At 44.9% G+C, this 20,219-nt stretch overlaps 1 protein-coding gene across 2 annotated transcripts in view; it reads left to right on the top strand.

Annotated features, from left to right (window-relative positions):
- LOC115079764 (NACHT, LRR and PYD domains-containing protein 3-like) overlaps positions 1-20,219 on the top strand; it is a 150,489-nt gene that overhangs the window by 40,034 nt on the left and 90,236 nt on the right. For both annotated transcript variants that reach the window (XM_029583613.1, XM_029583605.1), the window contains exons 4-6: positions 4,817-4,997; positions 6,948-7,016; positions 17,181-18,888. In XM_029583613.1, the coding sequence (XP_029439473.1) occupies positions 4,817-4,997; positions 6,948-7,016; positions 17,181-18,888 (1,958 nt within the window). The remainder of the gene's footprint in view (positions 1-4,816; positions 4,998-6,947; positions 7,017-17,180; positions 18,889-20,219) is intronic.

Raw genomic sequence — 20,219 nt, 5'->3', positions numbered from 1 at the left:
AGTAGGAGAAGAGTTGGAAGCTGGTCTAGAGTCAATGCCAGGAGAGATGTCGGAAGCCGGTCCAGAGTCACGCCACAAGAATCCAACCAAGGAGGAAGAAGAGCAGAAGCGGGAACAAACAAGAACAGCCTCGGTCGGAAGAACCAAGGAACTCCGAGCTCAGCACTAGACCAACCAGGAAGCCTCAATACCAAGGCAAGGACTGAGGAGCAGACCTTGCCTTAAATACCAAAATTACAGGAAGGAGTCCAAGGGAGGAACCACGACAACTTCCTGTAGTGGTTCCTTTAAATTTTAGCCTGCAGCCGCGCGTGTGGCCCTTGTCAGCCTCAGAGGGGGGCGGAGTCAACCCTGCAGGAGAGGAGCCATGTGGCTGGACGCCGTCAGCAGCAACAGCCATGAGGGCAGCGCGGGAGAGGACCTCCTGCACCCGCTGGAGCCTGGGAGACTGCCTGACCCCGTGGGTAGGCTTTTGCCCCAGTCGCGGTCTGCCATGACAATCCGTCCCGACTGCAGACCGCTGCATCCGGCGACCATAACATAAAGGCCTTGACAAATTGTTGCAGATCTTGCAGGAGGGGATCCCCATGTTCCCACATGGTAGCCAAGGCTTTCCCATCCAGAAGAGAGAGCATGAAAGTGGTCTTGACAGAATCATTGGGAAACTTTGCCAGCTGAGGGGAGAAGTGAATGAAGCACTGGTTGAAGAGCCCATGGCACTGCTTTGGATCTTCAGTAGATGTATCATGAGTGATGCCAGTATGACTGAAGGCACTGCAGTGGCTGCACGAGGCAGAGAATCAGCTGAGGCTGCCATTGCATCCAGGTGGGCACTGAGTCCCTCTATGGAGCCTGCTAGGCTGGATATTCTGTGCCAGGCCGAGAATGGCTTGTAGGCTCAAGAAATCTGCTGGATCCATGGGCTCAGCAACCTGTTGCAGAAGTGGACCCTTGGATTGAGGTGGAGTTGGCAGAACCCACAGGGAGGAGCCCTATTGGACCACACCATCGGAGCTGGGACCAACTGAAGCTGCATGAAATCAATACCAGCACTCATTCCCCTTAGGTTGAGTCCTCGGGTGCTGGAACCAGCTAGATTTAGGCGTGAGCCTCTGTGGAGATGTAGATCCATTGTGTAGTGTGTACAGGCCACCATGGAGAGAAGTGCAGTTAGGACAAGCAGTGCGTCAGCACTGGCAGCAGGCAGCAGAGGCTGGAGCAGGCTGTGGTCAGAGTCAGAATTCATTCAATGTCATCGTTCAGGCAGAGGTCTGGGCAGACAGAATTCAAGCAAGTCGAGGAGTAAATATGCAGGTGGAGTTCAAGCAACGTCAAGCTATGATCCAAAGTCAAAGCCAGGAGTCCATTCCAAAGAGGTGAGGAGGGACAGCAGGACAGATGAGACGCTGAAGACAGATGAGGGGAGGCAGACCACGAAGGCAATAACTCAGGAGCAGACCAGACTTGTGAGAGAACCAGGAACAGGACATAGGAACTCAAATAGATACACAGCAGAACAGGGACCAGGAGGCAAGGATCAGGTTCAGGAACCAGGAATCCAGAGTAAGATGTAAGAGTGGCGGGTCCATCCCATGATCAGCCAAACACAACAGTGAGGTGAGGGGGTCTACATTGGTTATTTGCCAATAGTTTTGTATTTTGTATATATGCATCCTAGTTTGTTCCAGAAATGACCTCTGCACATCTCACATCATCTGGTAATCTTATGCATATGGAAGGGACAAAGTTGGGGTAATGCAGAGTAGCAAGAGTTCAATACACATTTCAAAAAGGAAATTCAGGTCAAAACTGAGTACATCTGAAGATAGTCAAACAATTTTCTGCAAGCTGGAATCAAAGGAGCCCAAAGGTAGCAGGGGCAAAAGCTGGAAGGGATGGGAAGAAAAGAACCTCAGCAGCAATAGGAAGCAGGAACACAGGCAGGAGACTGGAAGACAGGCAAAACTATTACACAGGTAACATAAGAACATGCCATACTGGGTCAGACCAAGGGTCCATCAAGCCCAGCATCCTGTTTCCAACAGTGGCCAATCCAGGTCATAAGAACCTGGCAAGTACCCAAAAACTAAGTCTATTCCATGTAACCATTGCTAATGGCAGTGGCTATTCTCTAAGTGAACTTAATAGCAGGTAATGGACTTCTCCTCCAAGAACTTATCCAATCCTTTTTTAAACACAGCTATACTAACTGCACGAACCACATTCTCTGGCAACAAATTCCAGAGATTAATTGTGCGTTGAGTAAAAAAGAACTTTCTCCGATTAGTTTTAAATGTGCCCCATGCTAACTTCATGGAGTGTCCCCTAGTCTTTCTACTATCCGAAAGAGTAAATAACCGATTCACATCTACCCGTTCTAGATCTCTCATGATTTTAAACACCTCTATCATATCCCCCCTCAGTCGTCTCTTCTCCAAGCTGAAAAGTCCTAACCTCTTCAGCCTTTCCTCATAGGGGAGCTGTTCCATTCCCCTTATCATTTTGGTCGCCCTTCTCTGTACCTTCTCCATCGCAATTATATCTTTTTTGAGATGCGGCGACCAGAATTGTACACAGTATTCAAGGTGCGGTCTCACCATGGAGCGATACAGAGGCATTATGACATTTTCCGTTTTATTCATCATTCCTTTTCTAATAATTCCCAACATTCTGTTTGCTTTTTTGACTGCCGCAGCACACTGAACCGACGATTTCAATGTGTTATCCACTATGACACCTAGATCTCTTTCTTGGGTTGTAGCACCTAATATGGAACCCAACATTGTGTAATTATAGCATGGGTTATTTTTCCCTATATGCATCACCTTGCACTTATCCACATTAAATTTCATCTGCCATTTGGATGCCCAATTTTCCAGTCTCACAAGGTCTTCCTGCAATTTATCACAATCTGCTTGTGATTTAACTACTCTGAACAATTTTGTGTCATCTGCAAATTTGATTATCTCACTCGTCGTATTTCTTTCCAGATCATTTATAAATATATTGAACAGTAAGGGTCCCAATACAGATCCCTGAGGCACTCCACTGTCCACTCCCTTCCACTGAGAAAATTGCCCATTCAATCCTACTTTGTTTCCTGTCTTTTAGCCAGTTTGCAATCCAAGAAAGGACATCGCCACCTATCCCATGACTTTTTACTTTTCCTAGAAGCCTCTCATGAGGAACTTTGTCAAACGCCTTCTGAAAATCCAAGTATACTATATCTACCGGTTCACCTTTATCCACATGTTTATTAACTCCTTCAAAAAAGTGAAGCAGATTTGTGAGGCAAGACTTGCCCTGGGTAAAGCCATGCTGACTTTGTTCCATTAAACCATGTCTTTCTATATGTTCTGTGATTTTGATGTTTAGAACACTTTCCATTATTTTTCCTGGCACTGAAGTCAGGCTAACCGGTCTGTAGTTTCCTGGATCGCCCCTGGAGCCCTTTTTAAATATTGGGGTTACATTTGCTATCCTCCAGTCTTCAGGTACAATGAATGATTTTAATGATAAGTTACAACTTTTTACTAATAGGTCTGAAATTTCATTTTTTAGTTCCTTCAGAACTCTGGGGTGTATACCATCCGGTCCAGGTGATTTACTACTCTTCAGTTTGTCAATCAGGCCTACCACATCTTCTAGGTTCACCGTGATTTGGTTCAGTCCATCTGAATCATTACCCATGAAAAACCTTCTCCATTACGGGTACCTCCCCAACATCCTCTTCAGTAACCACCGAAGCAAAGAAATCATTTAATCTTTCCGCGATGGCCTTATCTTCTCTAAGTGCCCCTTTAACCCCTCAATCATATAACGGTCCAACTGACTCCCTCACAGGCTTTCTGCTTTGGATATATTTAAAAAAAGTTTTTACTGTGAGTTTTTGCCTCTACAGCCAACTTCTTTTCAAATTCTCTCTTAGCCTGTCTTATCAATGTCTTACATTTAACTTGCCAATGTTTATGCTTTATCCTATTTTCTTCTGTTGGATCCTTCTTCCAATTTTTGAATGAAGATCTTTTGGCTAAAATAGCTTCTTTCACCTCCCCTTTTAACCATGCCGGTAATCGTTTTGCCTTCTTTCCACCTTTCTTAATGTGTGGAATACATCTGGACTGTGCTTCTAGAATGGTATTTTTTAACAATGACCACGCCTCTTGGACATTTTTTACTTTTGTAGCTGCTCCTTTCAGTTTTTTTTCTAACAATTTTTCTCATTTTATCAAAGTTTCCCTTTTGAAAGTTTAGCACGAGAGCCTTGGATTTGCACACTGTTCCTTTTCCAGTCATTAAATCAAATTTGATCATATGATCACTATTGCCAAGCGGCCCCACCACCGTTACCTCTCTCACCAAGTCCTGTGCTCCACTGAGAATTAGATCTAAAATTGCTCCCTCTCTCGTCGGTTCCTGAACCAATTGCTCCATAAAGCTATCATTTATTCCATCCAGGAACGTTATCTCTCTAGTGTGACCCGATGATACATTTACCCAGTCTATATTGGGGTAATTGAAGTCTCCCATTATTACTGCGCTACCAATTTGGTTAGCTTCCCTAATTTCTCTTAGCATTTCACTGTCCATCTCACCATCTTGACCAGGTAGAAGGAAGGACTGGCCTTGAAATGCTACGGGGGGAACTAAGGCAGGTGCACAGTGAACTAATGAGAATACAAGAAGTTGCAAATATGAGATGAGTGGATAGCAATGGGGAGATCTCTCAGCAGAGACTGCAGAACCTCAGTTTAAGAATAACTCTGCTGACAAACTGTTCTCTTTCCTTATCTGATGTCTTTTCACTTCTCTCAAGGAAATTAAAAGGTTAGATGAGACCCATCAGAAGGTGGCAGCCTCAGAGCACCTATTTAAAGTGGTCCTTGGAAAGCAGAATGCAAAAGCTGGGAGAGCAATGTGGGAGGAGATCATCAACTTCCAACACAATCTTCACTGTCAGAAGCTGAAGAGCATCCTCGGTGAAATTCACGCAAAAGGTACAGTATTCATCCACCACCCAAAACCATAGAGACTTCTAAAAGTACTTACACCATCTATCCACCACCCAAAACCAGAGAGACCTCTAAAAGTACTTACAGTATCTATCCACCACCCAACACCAGGGAGACCACCAAAGCTACTTACAGTATCTATCAACTACCCAAAACCATAGAGGGCCCACTAAAATAACTTAAGTATCTATCCACCACCCAATACCAGAGAGACCTCCAAACGTACTTAGAGTATCTAACCATCACCCAGCACCAGAGAGACAGAGAACCCAGAAAAAGTACATCACTATCAATCTATAACTCAACACCAGTGAGAGAGAGCGGAGAAGAAGCTATCCATCATGCAACAGAGTAGTAATCCACCAAATATACTTGTACTATCATTCTACCACCCAGCACATTTTATATCTCTGTGTACTAGGGATGTGAATCGTTTTTTGACTATTTAAAATATCGTCCGATATATTTTAATTCGTCAAAAATCGTTAGAGGCGATATAAGAACATAGCATAAGAACATAAGAAAATGCCATACTGGGTCAGACCAAGGGTCCATAAAGCCCAGCATCCTGTTTCCAACAGTGGCCAATCCAGGCCATAAGAATCTGGCAAGTACCCAAAAACTAAGTCTATTCCATGTTACCATTGCTAATGGCAGTGGCTATTCTCTAAGTGAACTTAATAGCAGGTAATGGACTTCTCCTCCAAGAACTTATCAAATCCTTTTTTAATAGGAATTCCCCCGATTTATCATCAAAAATCGTAAATCGGGGGGAGGGGAAGGGGGAGGGCGGGAAAACCGGCACACTAAAACATCCCTAAAGCCCACCCCGACCCTTTAAAATAAATCCCCCACCCTCTCGAACCCCCCCAAAATGTATTAAATTACCTGGGGTCCAGTGGGGGGGTCCCGTTGTGATCTTCCACTCTCGGGCCACGGGTGGGTTGATAGAAATGGCGCCGGCGCTACCTTTGCCCTGTCATATGACAGGGCAAAGGTAGCGCCGGCGCCATTTTGCTTCCTGTCCCCCAACGTCACGAGCGTAGGAGATCGCTCCCGGACCCCCGCTGGACCCCCAGGGACTTTTGGCCAGCTTGGGGGGGGCCTCCTGACCCCCACAGGACTTGCCAAAAGTTCAGCGGGGGTCCGGGAACAACCTCCTGCACTCATCGTGTTGCCGTATGGCCGGCGCCATTTTGCAATATGGCCGACGATCGATCACACGATACACATCTCTACTGTGTACCAGAGGGCAGAGCTGGGAGGGGTGCAGACATCTAATGTTGGGAATATCTCTGTATCAGTGATAAGTACTGGTGGGGGGACAGACATTGTATGTTGTGTATCTCTGTATCAGTGAGCAGAGCTGGGGGATTGTAGACATTGAATGTTGTGTATCTCTGTATCAGTGAGCAGAGCTGGGGGATTGCAGACATTGAATGTTGTGTATCTCTGTGTATCAGTGAGCAGAGCTAGGGGAGTGCAGACATTGAATGTTGTGTATCTCTGTGTATCAGTAAGCAGAGCTGGGGGAGTGCAGACATTGAATGTTGTGTATCTCTGTGTATCAGTGAGCAGAGCTGGGGGAGTGCAGACATTGAATGTTGTGAATCTCTGTATCAGTGAGCAGAGCTGGGGGAGTGCAGACATTGAATGTTGTGAATCTCTGTGTATCAGTGAGCAGAGCTGGGGGAGTGCAGACATTGAATCTCTGTGTATCAGTGAGTAGAGCTGGGGGATTGCAGACATTGAATGTTGTGTATCTCTGTGTATCAGTGAGTAGAGCTGGGGGATTGCAGACATTGAATGTTGTGTATCTGTGTATCGGTGAGCACTTTTGGTACTGTGTGCATGCTGTGTTTCTCTTACTGTATATTGAGTTTTGCTTGTAATTAGCTTATAAATTAATTGATATAATGTATCCCTTTGCTGTAGGTCCTACGTTACTTCAGGAAATCACTTTCAAAGCTCTGGGAACTGATGCAGTCCAGGAAGATCTGAAAGGTTTGTTCTCATTTCTGCACGTCTCTGTCTCTTCTCTTAATTTGAGTGCTGAGGCTCACACATTGTTGTGTAGATCCTGCTGTGGTTCTTTATCACTCCCACTGCTTGGATTGTTTGATTGGATCTTTCCAAGAAACCACCCATTAACAGTATAGACAGAGGGGATTAAGATTTGTTAGGTATCGGGGAATATTCTGGGGCAGGGGGATCCTATCCTGAGGTTATGGGCTTCACCTTAGCCAGAGTGGAACCAGGCTGCTGGAGCTAACCTTTTACATCAGATGAGGGAAAGTCAACAGTAGTCAGAAGCGCATGTTTCAGAGAAAGGTTAGGAACATAAGAAATTGCCATGCTGGGTCAGACCAAGGGTCCATCAAGCCCAGCATCCTGTTTCCAAAAGAGGCCAAACCAGGCCACAAGAACCTGGCAATTATCTAAACACTAAGAAGATCCCATGCTACTGATGCATTTAATAGCAGTGGCTATCCCTAAGTAAACTTGATTAATAGCCATTAATGGACTTCTCCTCCAAGAACTTATCCAAACCTTTTTTGAACCCAGCTACACTAACTGCACTAACCACATCCTCTGGCAACAAATTCCAGAGCTTTATTGTGCGTTGAGTGAAAAATAATTTTCTCCGATTAGTCTTAAATGTGCTACTTGCTAACTTCATGGAATGCCCCCTAGTTCTATTATTCGAAAGTGTAAATAACCGAGTCACATCTACCCGTTCAAGACCTCTCATGATCTTAAAGACCTCTATCATATCCCCCCTCAGCCGTCTCTTCTCCAAGCTGAACAGCCCTAACCTCTTCAGCCTTTCCTCATAGGGGAGTTGTTCCATCCCCTTTATCATTTCGGTTGCCCTTCTCTGTACTTTCTCCATCGCAATTATATCTTTGAGATGTGGCGACCAGAATTGTACACAGTATTCAAGGTGCGGTCTCACCTTGGAGCGATATAGAGGCATTATGACATTTTCCGTTTTATTAACCTTTCCTAATAATTCCTAACATTGTTTGCTTTTTTGACTGCTGCAGCACCTGAGCCTACGATTTTAAAGTATTATCCACTATGATGCCTAGATCTTTTTCCTGGGTGGTAGCTCCTAATATGGAACATAACATCGTGTAACTACACCTTGCACTTGTTCACATTAAATTTCATCTGCCATTTGGATGCCCAATCTTCCAGTCTTCCAAGGTCCTCCTGTAATATATCACAGTCTGCTTGTGATTTAACTACTCTGAATAATTTTGTATCTGCAAATTTGATAACCTCATTCATCGTATTCCTTTCCAGATCATTTATATGTGTATTGAAAAGCACCGGTCCAAGTACAGATCCCTGAGGCACTCCACTGTTTACCCTTTTCCACTGAGAAAATAGACCATTTAATCCTGCTCTGTTTCCTGTCTTTTAACCAGTTTGTAATCCACGAAAGGACATCGCCTCCTATCGCATGAATTTTTAGTTTTCTTAGAAGCCTCTCACGAGGGACTTTGTCAAACGCCTTCTGAAAATCCAAATACACTACATCTACCAGTTCACCTTTATCCACATGTTTATTAACCCCTTCAAAATATGAAGCAGATTTGTTAGGCAAGACTTCCCTTGGGTAAATCCATGTTGACTGTGTTCCATTAAACCATGTCTTTCTATATGCTCTACGATTTTGATCTTGAGAGTAGTTTCCACTATTTTTCCCGGCACTTAAGTCAAGCTCACTGGTCTATAGTTACCCGAATTGCCCCTGGAGCCTTTTTTAAATATTGGGGTTACATTGGCCACCCTCTAGTCTTCAGGTATAATGAATGATTTTAATGATAGGTTACAAATTTTAACTAATAGATCAGAAATTTCATTTTTTAGTTCCTTTAGGATGCATACCATCTGGTCCAGGTAATTTGCTGCTCTTTAGTTTGTCAGTCTGGCCTACTACATCTTCCAGGTTCACAGTGATTTGGTTCAGTTCGTCTGACTCATCATCCCTGTAAACCATCTCCGGAACTGGTATCTTCCCAACATTCTCATTAGTAAACACGGAAGCAAAGAATTCATTTAGTCTTTTCTGCAATGGCCTTATCTTCCCTAAGAGCCCCTTTAACCTCTCGGTCTTCTAATTGTCCGTCCAACTCTCTCACAGGTTTCTTGCTTCGGATATATTTATTTATTTATTTATTTATTTATTTATTTATCAACTTTTAATATACCGACGTTCGTATGGCACATCACGCCGGTTTACAAGTAACTCAAAAAAGGAGGAAATTACAATGAACAGGGGAAGGGGGTGGGAGCAGGCGAGAAAGAGGAGAGGGGTGAGGGAGACAGGAGAGGAGGGAAAAGATAGGTAGCATGGAATGGAGAATAATATATGTTTAAAAGTTTTTATTTGGAGTTTTTACCTCTATGGCCAACTTCATTTCAAATTCTCTCTGTGCCTGTCTTATCAATGTTTTACACTTAACTTGACAATGCTTATGTTTTATCCTATTTTCTTCAGATGGATCATTCTTCCAATTTTTGAAGGATTTTTTTTTTGGGTGAAAGAGGCTCTTTCACCTCACCTTTTAGCCATGATGGTAATCATTTTGCCTTCCTTCCACCTTTCTTAATATGTGGAATACATATGGACTGCGCCTCTAGGATTTTATTTTTAACCAATGTCCATGCCTGTTGAACACTTTTAACCTTTGCAGCTGCACCTTTCAGTTTTTTTCTAACTATTTTCCTCATTTTATCAAAGTTTCCCTTTTGAAAGTTTAGTGTTAGAGCTGCAGATTTACTTATTGTCCCCCTTCCAGTTATTAGTTTCAATTTGATCATGTTATGATCACTGTTGCCAAGTGGCCCCACCACCGTTACTTCTCTCACCAAATCCTGCGTTCCACTAAGAATTAAATCTAAAATAGCGCCCTCTCTTGTTGGTTCCTGAACCAATTGTTCCATGAAGCAGTCGTTTATTACATCCAGGAACTTTGTCTCTAGCAAGTCCTGATGTTTCATTTACCCAGTCAATATTGGGTAATTGAAATCTCCCATTATTATTGCACTGCCAAATTGGTTTGCTTCCCTGATTTCTCTTAGCATTTCATCATCTGTCTGACCATTTTGTCCAGGTGGACGGTAGTATACTCCTATCACTATACTCTTACCCAACACACATAGGATTTCTACCCATATAGATTCTACTGAACAGCCTTCCTAGCTAGGAATGCCTCAGGGGGTCGCCGTCTAATCTGAGGGCGACCACTCAGGGCTGCTGAAATTCAAGTCCGTCCGCTCCTCATTCCCCGGCTCAGATTCCCGCGCTGTGGGAGAAAGGGGGGGGGGGGGGGGGAACACCGTGATCGACTTCCTTGGCCTGAATATTCTGGGAATGGTCTCCCTCAACATTGGAAGGAGCGGGTGACTTAACTTTGGGTCCTGTGATGGCCCCTGCCAAGAGGGAGGTCCTCTTACACTTCTCCATCCTGGAGGATCCCTCTCCACCCAGTGCACAAAGGGAGCTCAGCAAAGCTGACCACGTGCCGCAGGCCTCTACTTGTGGCTTGTCCAGCATTTGACAGTGTTTCAGGCCCCTCGCGAGGACAGCAGGGGACACAGGCCACACCACGTAGCAAATAACGTGGTCGAGTGCGCTGCTGTGCGACCGCCGCTGGAGTGCGCCAACAACAGAGAATGGCAGAAAAAATGGCGCACTCACCAAAGAAATGGCTCTCTCAGCCTGAGCACGCCTTAGAGCTTCTGTCTCTTCCTGGGGAAATCCCAGCTCTCCACAATAATCCGCTCTTCTCCCACTCCCAAAATAGCCCCTTACCTCCGGGCGCCAACTGGTGCCTGCGCCACTGCCCTGGCCGACTGTCCCGGCACTGCTGCTGCGCTCAGAGAGAAAGTTCACTCTTAGCCTTCTTTTTTTTTTTTTAATTTAATTATTCTTAACAAAACTACAAACCAAGAATAAAAGAACCCTACACGGATACTTTCCTGAGGACACAGCCATTATCAGGCAGGGACATTGAGGCCTAAGTCAGAGCCAGTCCCCTGGCTATCAGGGGCCCCAGAACGGACGGGCTAGCACCGCCAGGGGTATCCAAACCCCCCCCCCCCCCCCCCCGTTCGCCCGGCTCAACCCAAGGGATGAACAGAACCTGGAAGCTTTGGGGAGCAGTTTCCAATCCTAGAACTCCAAATCAGTCAGGAATGCAGGTTTGCACCTCTCCCTTCTGCTGGAGACAGAGAAATACTGAGGGACTGCAGGTTGTGCTCTCAGTTATGTAGCAGTGCCTCAAGGTTTTGCTCTCTACCTCTATCTGCTGGTAGGGATGATTAAACCCACTTGTCTGGATGATCTCAGGAGAGGCTTCTAAGAAAACTAAAAATTCATGCGATAGGAGGTGATGTCCTTTCGTGGATTACAAACTGGTTAAAAGACAGGAAACAGAGCAGGATTAAATGGTCTATTTTCTCAGTGGAAAAGGGTAAACAGTGGAGTATATTACAGGAGGACCTTGCAGGACTGGAAGACTGGGCATCCAAATGGCAGATGAAATTTAATGTGGACAAGTGCAAGGTGTTGCATATAGGGAAAAATAACCCTTGCTGTAGTTACATGATGTTAGGTTCCATATTAGGAGCTACCACCCAGGAAAAAGATCTAGGCATCATAGTGGATAATACTTTAAAATCGTCGACTCAGTGTGCTGCAGCAGTCAAAAAAGCAAACAATGTTAGGAATTATTAGGAAGAGAATGGTTAATAAATCGGAAAATGTCATAATGCCTCTCTATCGCTCCATGGTGAGACCGCACCTTAAATACTGTGTACAATTCTGGGGACTGAGGCAGAGTGTTGGATGGTGGTAGGACATGGGAATTGAGGCAGAGTATTGGATGGTGGTAGTGCATGGGGATTGAGGCAGTGTTAGATTAAGGATGGGATCATGTATGTTCATTTACCCCAGAAGCCACTGGGGTTGGATAGGTGTCAATCAGGGTTAAGGAAGGGATATGGCACAGAGACAGTTCTAACAGCACTACAAGATTAGGTCAATGGGAATTCTGTGGTTCCGATATTGTTGGATCTATCAAGTGCTTTTCACTTGGTGAATCATGATCTCATTTTTGGGAGATGGAAGCAGTTGGGACTGGGGGAAACAGTATTGAATTGGTTAGTGTCCTTTCTGACAGGGAGGTCAGCAGTAGTACAAATTAGGGGTGTTTCTTCTGCTCCTTACAGTTTGGTGTGTGGGGTGCCTCAAGGATCTCCATTATCCCCTTTGTTGTTCAATCTTTTTTTGCACCCCTTAGGGTAATTTACAGGGTTTATATATGCAGATGACATGCAGCTTCTGTTCCTGGTAGGTAAGGATCCAACTGAGTCAATAAATGATGGGTTGCGTAGGATATTAGGATGATTTGAATCTTATAAGCTGTTAGTGAATGTGGGAAAGAGAATGGATGTATCTGGGGGAGGTTGACAGCCCATATGTTAGTTTTGTGGGCAGGTGGTGTAGGAAGTCATTCTGTTTTCAAACACAATGAAATGAACAATAACATATCACACAACTTGTGCATCAGTCCTTTCCGCTCCCCTACCCCCAGTAGCTATCCCAACCCCAACCAAACCCTCCCAGCCTTTCACTCCCCCATAGACTGTCCCTCACTCCTTAAGTGTTTGGGAAAAGTCAAAAACATAGAAATTTGGAGAGGTTAGATGAAGCCATGGGTATGGACCCCCATGTTTCTATGATGGTTCAAAAGGTCTTTTTTAGGCCTAGACAGCTGAGAAGGTTGTGCTTGTATTTGGACGTTGCAGCCTTTACTTGCTGGTTCAGGCACTGATATGCCCTATGCATGATTACTGTGACATTGTGGTGGTGGGTCTTACATCGTTTACAAGTGGATCTGAACAGAGCAGCCTGTCCCATGCAGAATGAGTGTGGCGCCTTTATTAGCTCACCTTCACTGGTTGCCTGTTTTAAAGAGGACACAATTTAAGCTAATGATCATGATGTATAAGGCATTACATGGGTTGGGTGCTAGTTATTTGTAAGATAAGATCAGGAGTTGTGTACCCAATCAGAATCTGCATTCAGTAACAGGAAATAATGTAATAGTAAATAGGAAAATAATGTTTTCTGTGTGCAAACCGGAACTGTGGAATTCAGTGGCTTTGGAGGTGAGAGTTGAAGTAAATAAGCTCAGCTTCAGGAAAAAGATGAAGTCGTGGCTTTTTCCAATGTAACAGAGGTTTCATTGTCATTTTTAAGTGGCATAGTCTGGGTTGGGTAGAAGATGGCTTCACTGTTGATTATGTTGTGGTAGGATATTATTTTAAGGAGGGTTTGTTACATTGATTGTAATTTTTAAATTGTGTCCTAGATTTTGTGAACTGCTCTGGCCAGTTGTAGGATATATAATAAATTATTTATCATTCTCAGAAAACTTAAACCCGCCTCCCATCCGAGTGATATCATCCCTGCCAAAGCGTTACTCGCCATTCCCAACACCATTTCTAGAGCAATAGCTGACATCATCAATTGCTCGCTATCTACCGGCTCTGTCCCCGACACACTCAAACAAGCAGTGGTCAAACCCCTCCTCAAGAAGCCATCCCTAGATCCAAAAGACCCTGCAAACTTTCGTCCCATATCAAACCTTCCTTTCATCGCCAAGATAATGGAAAGAGTTGTTAACTCGCAACTCATGGACTATTTAGAAAACCATGACATTCTCCATGCTTCACAATTCGGTTTCCGAAAACATCTTAACACTGAGTACCTTCTGCTCACCCTGACAGACCACTGAGGATAAGGAGACCTATGAGGATAAGGGTAGCTGCTACCTCCTTGCCCTCCTGGACATTTCCGCAGCTTTTGATACCATATGTCACAACTAGGGATGTGAATCGTTTTTTGATGATTTAAAAAAATCATCAGATATATTTTAAATCGTCAAAAATCGTTAGAGTCGCGATACAATAGAAATTCCCCTGATTTATCGTGAAAAATTGTAAATCGGGGAGGGCGGGAAAACCGGCACACCAAAACAACCCTAAAACTCACCCTGACCCTTTAAAACAAATCCCCCACCCTCCCGAACCCCCCCCCCAACATGTTTTAAATTACCTGGTGGTCCAGTGGGGGTGTCCCGGCGCGATCTCCCGCTCTCGGGCCATCGGCGCCATTTTGGCTGCCACTAATATAAATGGCGCCGATGGCCCATAAAAAAAAAAACCCCCACCCGACCCTTTAAAATTACCCCCTTAGCCTCCCCCACTCTCCCCCAAAATTTTTTACACATACCTGGTGGTCCAGGGGGACCGCGGGCAGCGATCTCCCGTTCCCACGCTATCAGCTGTGCTAAAAAAAATGGCGCCGATGGCCCTTTGCCCTTACCATGTGAGGGCAAAGGTAGCGCCGGCGCCATTTTGAATATTGGCAATATGGCCCACGTGCAGGAGATCGCTCCTGGACCCCTGCTGGACCCCCAGGGACTTTTGGCCAGCTTGGGGGGGGCCTCCTGACCCCCACAAGACTTGCCAAAAGTCCAGTGGGGGTCCGGGACATATAACGTCAGGCTTGCTGACACCTTCTTAGGCTACAATTTAAATTATTTTGGTTTCCACAATTTTTGCTATTAAATTATTTTTGTGGTTTACCACTGACTCTTTTTGTGTGTGTTGTGCTCCACTATTGGTAATTGAAGTCTCCCATTATTACCGCACTACCAATTTGGTTAGCTTCCCTAATTTCTCTTTCATTTCATTGTCAGTCTCACCATCTTGAACAGGTGGACAGTAGTATACCCCTATCACTATAGTCTTCCGACACACAAGGGATTTCTACCCATAAAGATTCAATTGTGCTTTTAGTCTCGTGCAGGATGTTTATCCTGTTGGACTCTATGCCATCCCGGACATAAAGCACCACACCGCCTCCTGGGTGCTCCTCTCTGTCATTGCGATATAATTTGTACCCCGGTATAGCACTGTCCCATTGGTTTTCCTCTTTCCACCATGTCTCTGAGATGCCAATTAAGTCTATGTCATCATTCACTGCTAATCAAATCACACTGAATCACCCCATAAATAACTTTTATATGAATCTATAAATTCTTTGTTGCTCACCAACTGTGAGTCATCTCATTCCAAATACCACAACTATTCACTGGAGGCTGCCGAGCCTGTCTGTGACCCGAACTAGCCTGCCTATTTAAATTGGAAGAAAATATTTTGTAAAAGATGTTGCGGTCTCCACCGCTTCCCCTTCTTTAGTTCTGAACAGTGCTCACTTCCGCTACTGGAAACGCCACGTTCCGCATGCCTGGGACTCCTACGGCTCTGCCGGTTCCACGTGGCGTCCGCCATTGCTTGCCCGTCTCCCCGCTGCCTCGCGCGCACAATGGCGTCTTGAAGAAAGTGAATTAACATCACAGAAGGCTTCGGTACACCGACTGATTTAACAGCATAACATCCCCTGAGGAAAGGTCCTTTCGAGGACCAGAAACGTGGCTACGTCGGGTTGTCAACTTTTACCAGATAAGTCGGGACTTTTAAAATATAATTGATGAGGTTAGTTGTCAATGATATTTAAAAGAAAAAAATAGAAAAAGAAAAGTGAAACAAAAAAAAGTACACAGGTGTTTCATCTTGTTGCACACATTTCAACAAAAATACTGGATGGAGGAGGTTTGGTTTATGATTATATAGGCATGTGGAACGCGGCGTTTCCAGTAGCGGAGGTGAGCACTGTTCAGAACTAAAGAAGGGGAAGCAGTGGAGACCACAACATCTTTTACAAAATATTTTCTTCCAATTTAAATAGGCAGGCTAGTTCGGGTCACAGACAGGCTCGGCAGCCTCCAGTGAATAGTTGTGGTATTTGGAATGAGATGACTCATGGTTGGTGAGCAACAAAGAATTTATAGATTCATATAAAAGTTATTTATGGGGTGATTTAGTGTGATTTGATTAGTATCTTATAATTCCCCAAAACATTTTTTGGTGCTTTTTGTATTGGGTATCTCATCATTCACTGCTATACATTCTAATTCTCCCATCTTACTTCTTAGACTTCTGGCATTAGCATACAAACATTTCAAAGTTTGTTTTTTGTTTGTATTTTCGTTCTGCTTTTTAATTGATAGGGATAAGTTAGAATTTTTTAGCTCAGGTGAGTTTTTAGTTACAGGCATTTGGACTACTTTTCTTATTATTGGAACCTCACTGTCGGGATGCCCTAATTCTAATGCATCATTAGTATCCTTTAAAGATACATCTCTCCGAACCATGCGCTGCTGAGTGACTGTTGGCTTTCCCCTTTGTTCTAGTTTAAAAGCTGCTCTATCTCCTTGTTAAAGGTTAGCGCCAGCAGTCTGGTTCCACCCTGGTTAAGGTGGAGCCCATCCCTTCGGAAGAGACTCTCCCTTCCCCAAAAGGTTCCCCAGTTCCTAACAAAACTGAATCCCTCTTCCTTGCACCATCGTCTCATCCACGCATTGAGACTCTGGACCTCTGCCTGCCTCTGGTGGCCTGCGTGTGGAACAGGGAACATTTCAGAGAATGCTACCCTGGAGGTTCTGGATTTAAGTTTTCTACCTAAGAGCCTACATTTGGCTTCCAGAACCTCTCTCCCACATTTTTCTATGTCGTTGGTGCCCACATGTACCACGACAGCTGGCTCCTCCCCAGCACTGTCTCAAATCCTATCTAGGTGACATGTGAGGTCTGCCACCTTCGCACCAGGTAGGCATGTTACCAGGCAGTCCTCACGTCCACTAGCCACCCTGCTATCTGCATTCCTAATAATCGAATCACCAGCCCTATATTACTATGTAACAGTAATGATAATGAATGTAATATCCTAACATTACTACTAATAGAAATGCTAATAATTGTAATAATCTGTATAACTGTTTTATCAGTAATATTAATAGCATTGATAAGTGTAAGATCTTCATAGTGATTATAGAAGGAATGAAAATATTGAAGGAAGGAACACTGTAGATTCCAAACTTTCTTCTTAACCTGAGGCATAGCCTTAAGAATTCTGAACTCTGAGGATGACGATGTACTAAGATTGCACACTAGACTGGATCTGCTCTGATGAATTGAGTATGTATTCAAGGTGGCAGCTGACACATCTCTGTTATATTTCAGAAGCTCACAAGCTTCACAAGGAAACGCTAAGGGACAGAAACCAGAGACTGGTGATGAACACAATAAGTGGCCGAGAGAAGGTGAGGAGCGTCCTGCTGGCAGATCACTACACTGACCTGGTTGTGATCTCCTCCCTACGAGAGATGAGGGTGGTGGAACATGAGCTGCTGGTTCGTGGACGGGACCATGAGAGGTGGCGGCAGCAGGTGATCAGGAAGGAGCTAGAGACTCTCCAGCACCATCAGATCTTCAGAAGCTGCTTTGGGATTGAGAGCAAGTCAACCTCGGTGGCCATCAGTGGAGTAGCAGGCATTGGAAAGACCACCTTACTGCAGAAGATTGTCTATGATTGGGCCATGGGCAAGATTTATCCCCAGTTCCATTTCATCTTTCATTTCAAATTCAGGGACTTAAACTCTTATGGCAGTACAAACATCAGGACCCTGATTCTGGACTCTTACCCGTACCTTAGTGGAGTCCTGAACAAGATCCTGCAGGACCCCTCCAATCTGCTATTTATATTTGATGGCTTGGATGAGTTCAAAGCTTCCATCAGTTTCACGGACTCTCTTGAGTGTAATCCAGGTGTTAGCGTGTGTCCTGACCCCGTGACCCTCTGCCCCATTTCTGACATTGTGCGTTGCCTCGTCCAAGGGAAGGTGCTGAAGGGGAGTTCGGTGCTGATCACCACTCGCCCCACGGTGCTAAAATCCCTGAAGAAATCTGTCATCCACCTGCATGCAGAGATATTGGGCTTCAACGCCGAGCAGAGGAAAAGATACTTTCTGAATTTTTATGATACAGAAGCGATTGGAGAAGAGGCCTTCCAGTACGTGGAGCAGAATGACATTCTGTACACGATGTGCTATAATCCCTCCTACTGCTGGATCATCTGCTGCTCCCTACAGACCACCTTCAGGGACAGCCCTGGGGAGCAGCAGCAGCGTCCCAGAACCATCACTGAACTCTTCTCCAACTACATCTACAACATCCTGCAGAACCACGCCCGGGAGGATGGCCACTCACAAGAGGTCCTGCTCCGGTTAGGAGACATGGCCTATCAGGGCGTATCTGAGAGAGTCATCGTCTTCAGTGAGAGCCACCTGCAGGAGCACTCATTGCAGCCCTCTCAGTTCCTCTCCGGCTTCCTCATGGAGATCCTGCAGACGGAGCACTCCCTGCAAAGAGAGGCCTACTCCTTCTTCCACCTCACTGTCCAAGAGTTCATTGCTGCTCTGACCCGCTTCATCTGCACTCCTCCTGAGCAGGTCACACAGCTCCTGGACAGGGCGGGCAGCATCAAAGATGGAAAATTTGAAATCTTCCTCCGCTTCTTTGCCGGCCTGTCCTGCCCATGGTATCAAAAGCTTGAACCATTTTTTGGGGAGCTGCCTCATGCTACCACCTGCATGGTCATTGACTGGGTGGGGAAGAGGCTGCTGAGGAAGACGAGGAACAAGAGGAAGCTGCTGAATGCCTTTCACTGTCTGTACGAGTGTCAGAACAAAGGTCTGACCCAGACTATCATCAGCAAGATCAGTAACATTAACCTTAGCAAGATGAGTCTAAGTCCTGTGGACTGCTACCTGCTAGCCTGGGCCCTTGAACCCTGTGAGCTGATTGGGATCCTTAACTTGCAGTACTGCCAGATGACTGCTGAGGGGCTGAGGAGGCTGGTTCCTGTGCTCCACAAGTGTACTGAGCTGTGGTAAGATCTCATACATATATATTAGTGGTGGATGTTCTCCTGACCAAAGACTCCTCTGTACACATGTATCACCAAAAACGTTACTCCCACACATTATAAACATGCATGGATTACCACACATTCTACACACATGCACTGTATCTATGCATGGATCAGCACTCTGCACTCACTAACTATATATCCATGCACGGAAAAGCACACATTCTACACTACACACTGTATCTATGCATGGATCAGCACTCTGCACTCACTAACTATATATCCATACACGGAAAAGCACACATTCTACACTACACACTGTATCTACGCATGGATCAGCACTCTGCACTCACTAACTATATATCCATGCACGGAAAAGCACACATTCTACACTACACACTGTATCTATGCATGGATCAGCACTCTGCACTCACTAACTATATATCCATGCACGGAAAAGCACACACTCTACACTACACACTGTATCTACGCATGGATCAGCACTCTGCACTCACTAACTATATATCCATGCACGGAAAAGCACACATTCTACACTACACACTGTATCTATGCATGGATCAGCACTCTGCACTCACTAACTATATATCCATGCACGGAAAAGCACACATTCTACACTACACACTGTATCTATGTATGGATCAGCACTCTGCACTCACTAACTATATATCCATGCACGGAAAAGCACACATTCTACACTTACACACTGTATCTACGCATGGATCAGCATTCTGCACTCACTAACTATATATCCATGCACGGAAAAGCACACATTCTACACTACACACTGTATCTACGCATGGATCAGCACTCTGCACTCACTAACTATATATCCATGCACGGAAAAGCACACATTCTACACTTACACACTGTATCTATGCATGGATCAGCACTCTGCACTCACTAACTATATATCCATGCACGGAAAAGCACACATTCTACACTTACACACTGTATCTATGCACAAATCATCAAACACTCTACATTCATATACTGTATTTATGTGTAAATCACCAAAAACCACACTCACACACTATAACCATGAATGAATCAACAAGCACTCTATACTCACTCACTATAGCCACGAATGGATCACCACACGCTCTACTCTCACACAATGTATCTATGCATGGATTACCACACACTGTACATTTTTAAAGATGGCGCCGGCCATCCAGTGCTCCTACCATGTGACAGGGGCCAGCCAATGGCATGGATACCCTGTCACATGGTAAGGGCAAAGGGCCATCGGCGCCATTTTTATTAGTGGCAGCCAAAACGGCGCCAATGGCCTGAGAGCAGGAGATCAGTCCCGGGGCTTCCACTGGACCACC

This window comes from Rhinatrema bivittatum, chromosome 1 (genome assembly GCF_901001135.1).
Source record: "Rhinatrema bivittatum chromosome 1, aRhiBiv1.1, whole genome shotgun sequence".
Lineage (NCBI taxonomy): Eukaryota > Metazoa > Chordata > Amphibia > Gymnophiona > Rhinatrematidae > Rhinatrema > Rhinatrema bivittatum.
The sequence above is the reverse complement of the archived record's forward strand: the minus strand, read 5'-3'. Positions and strand labels throughout refer to the sequence as shown.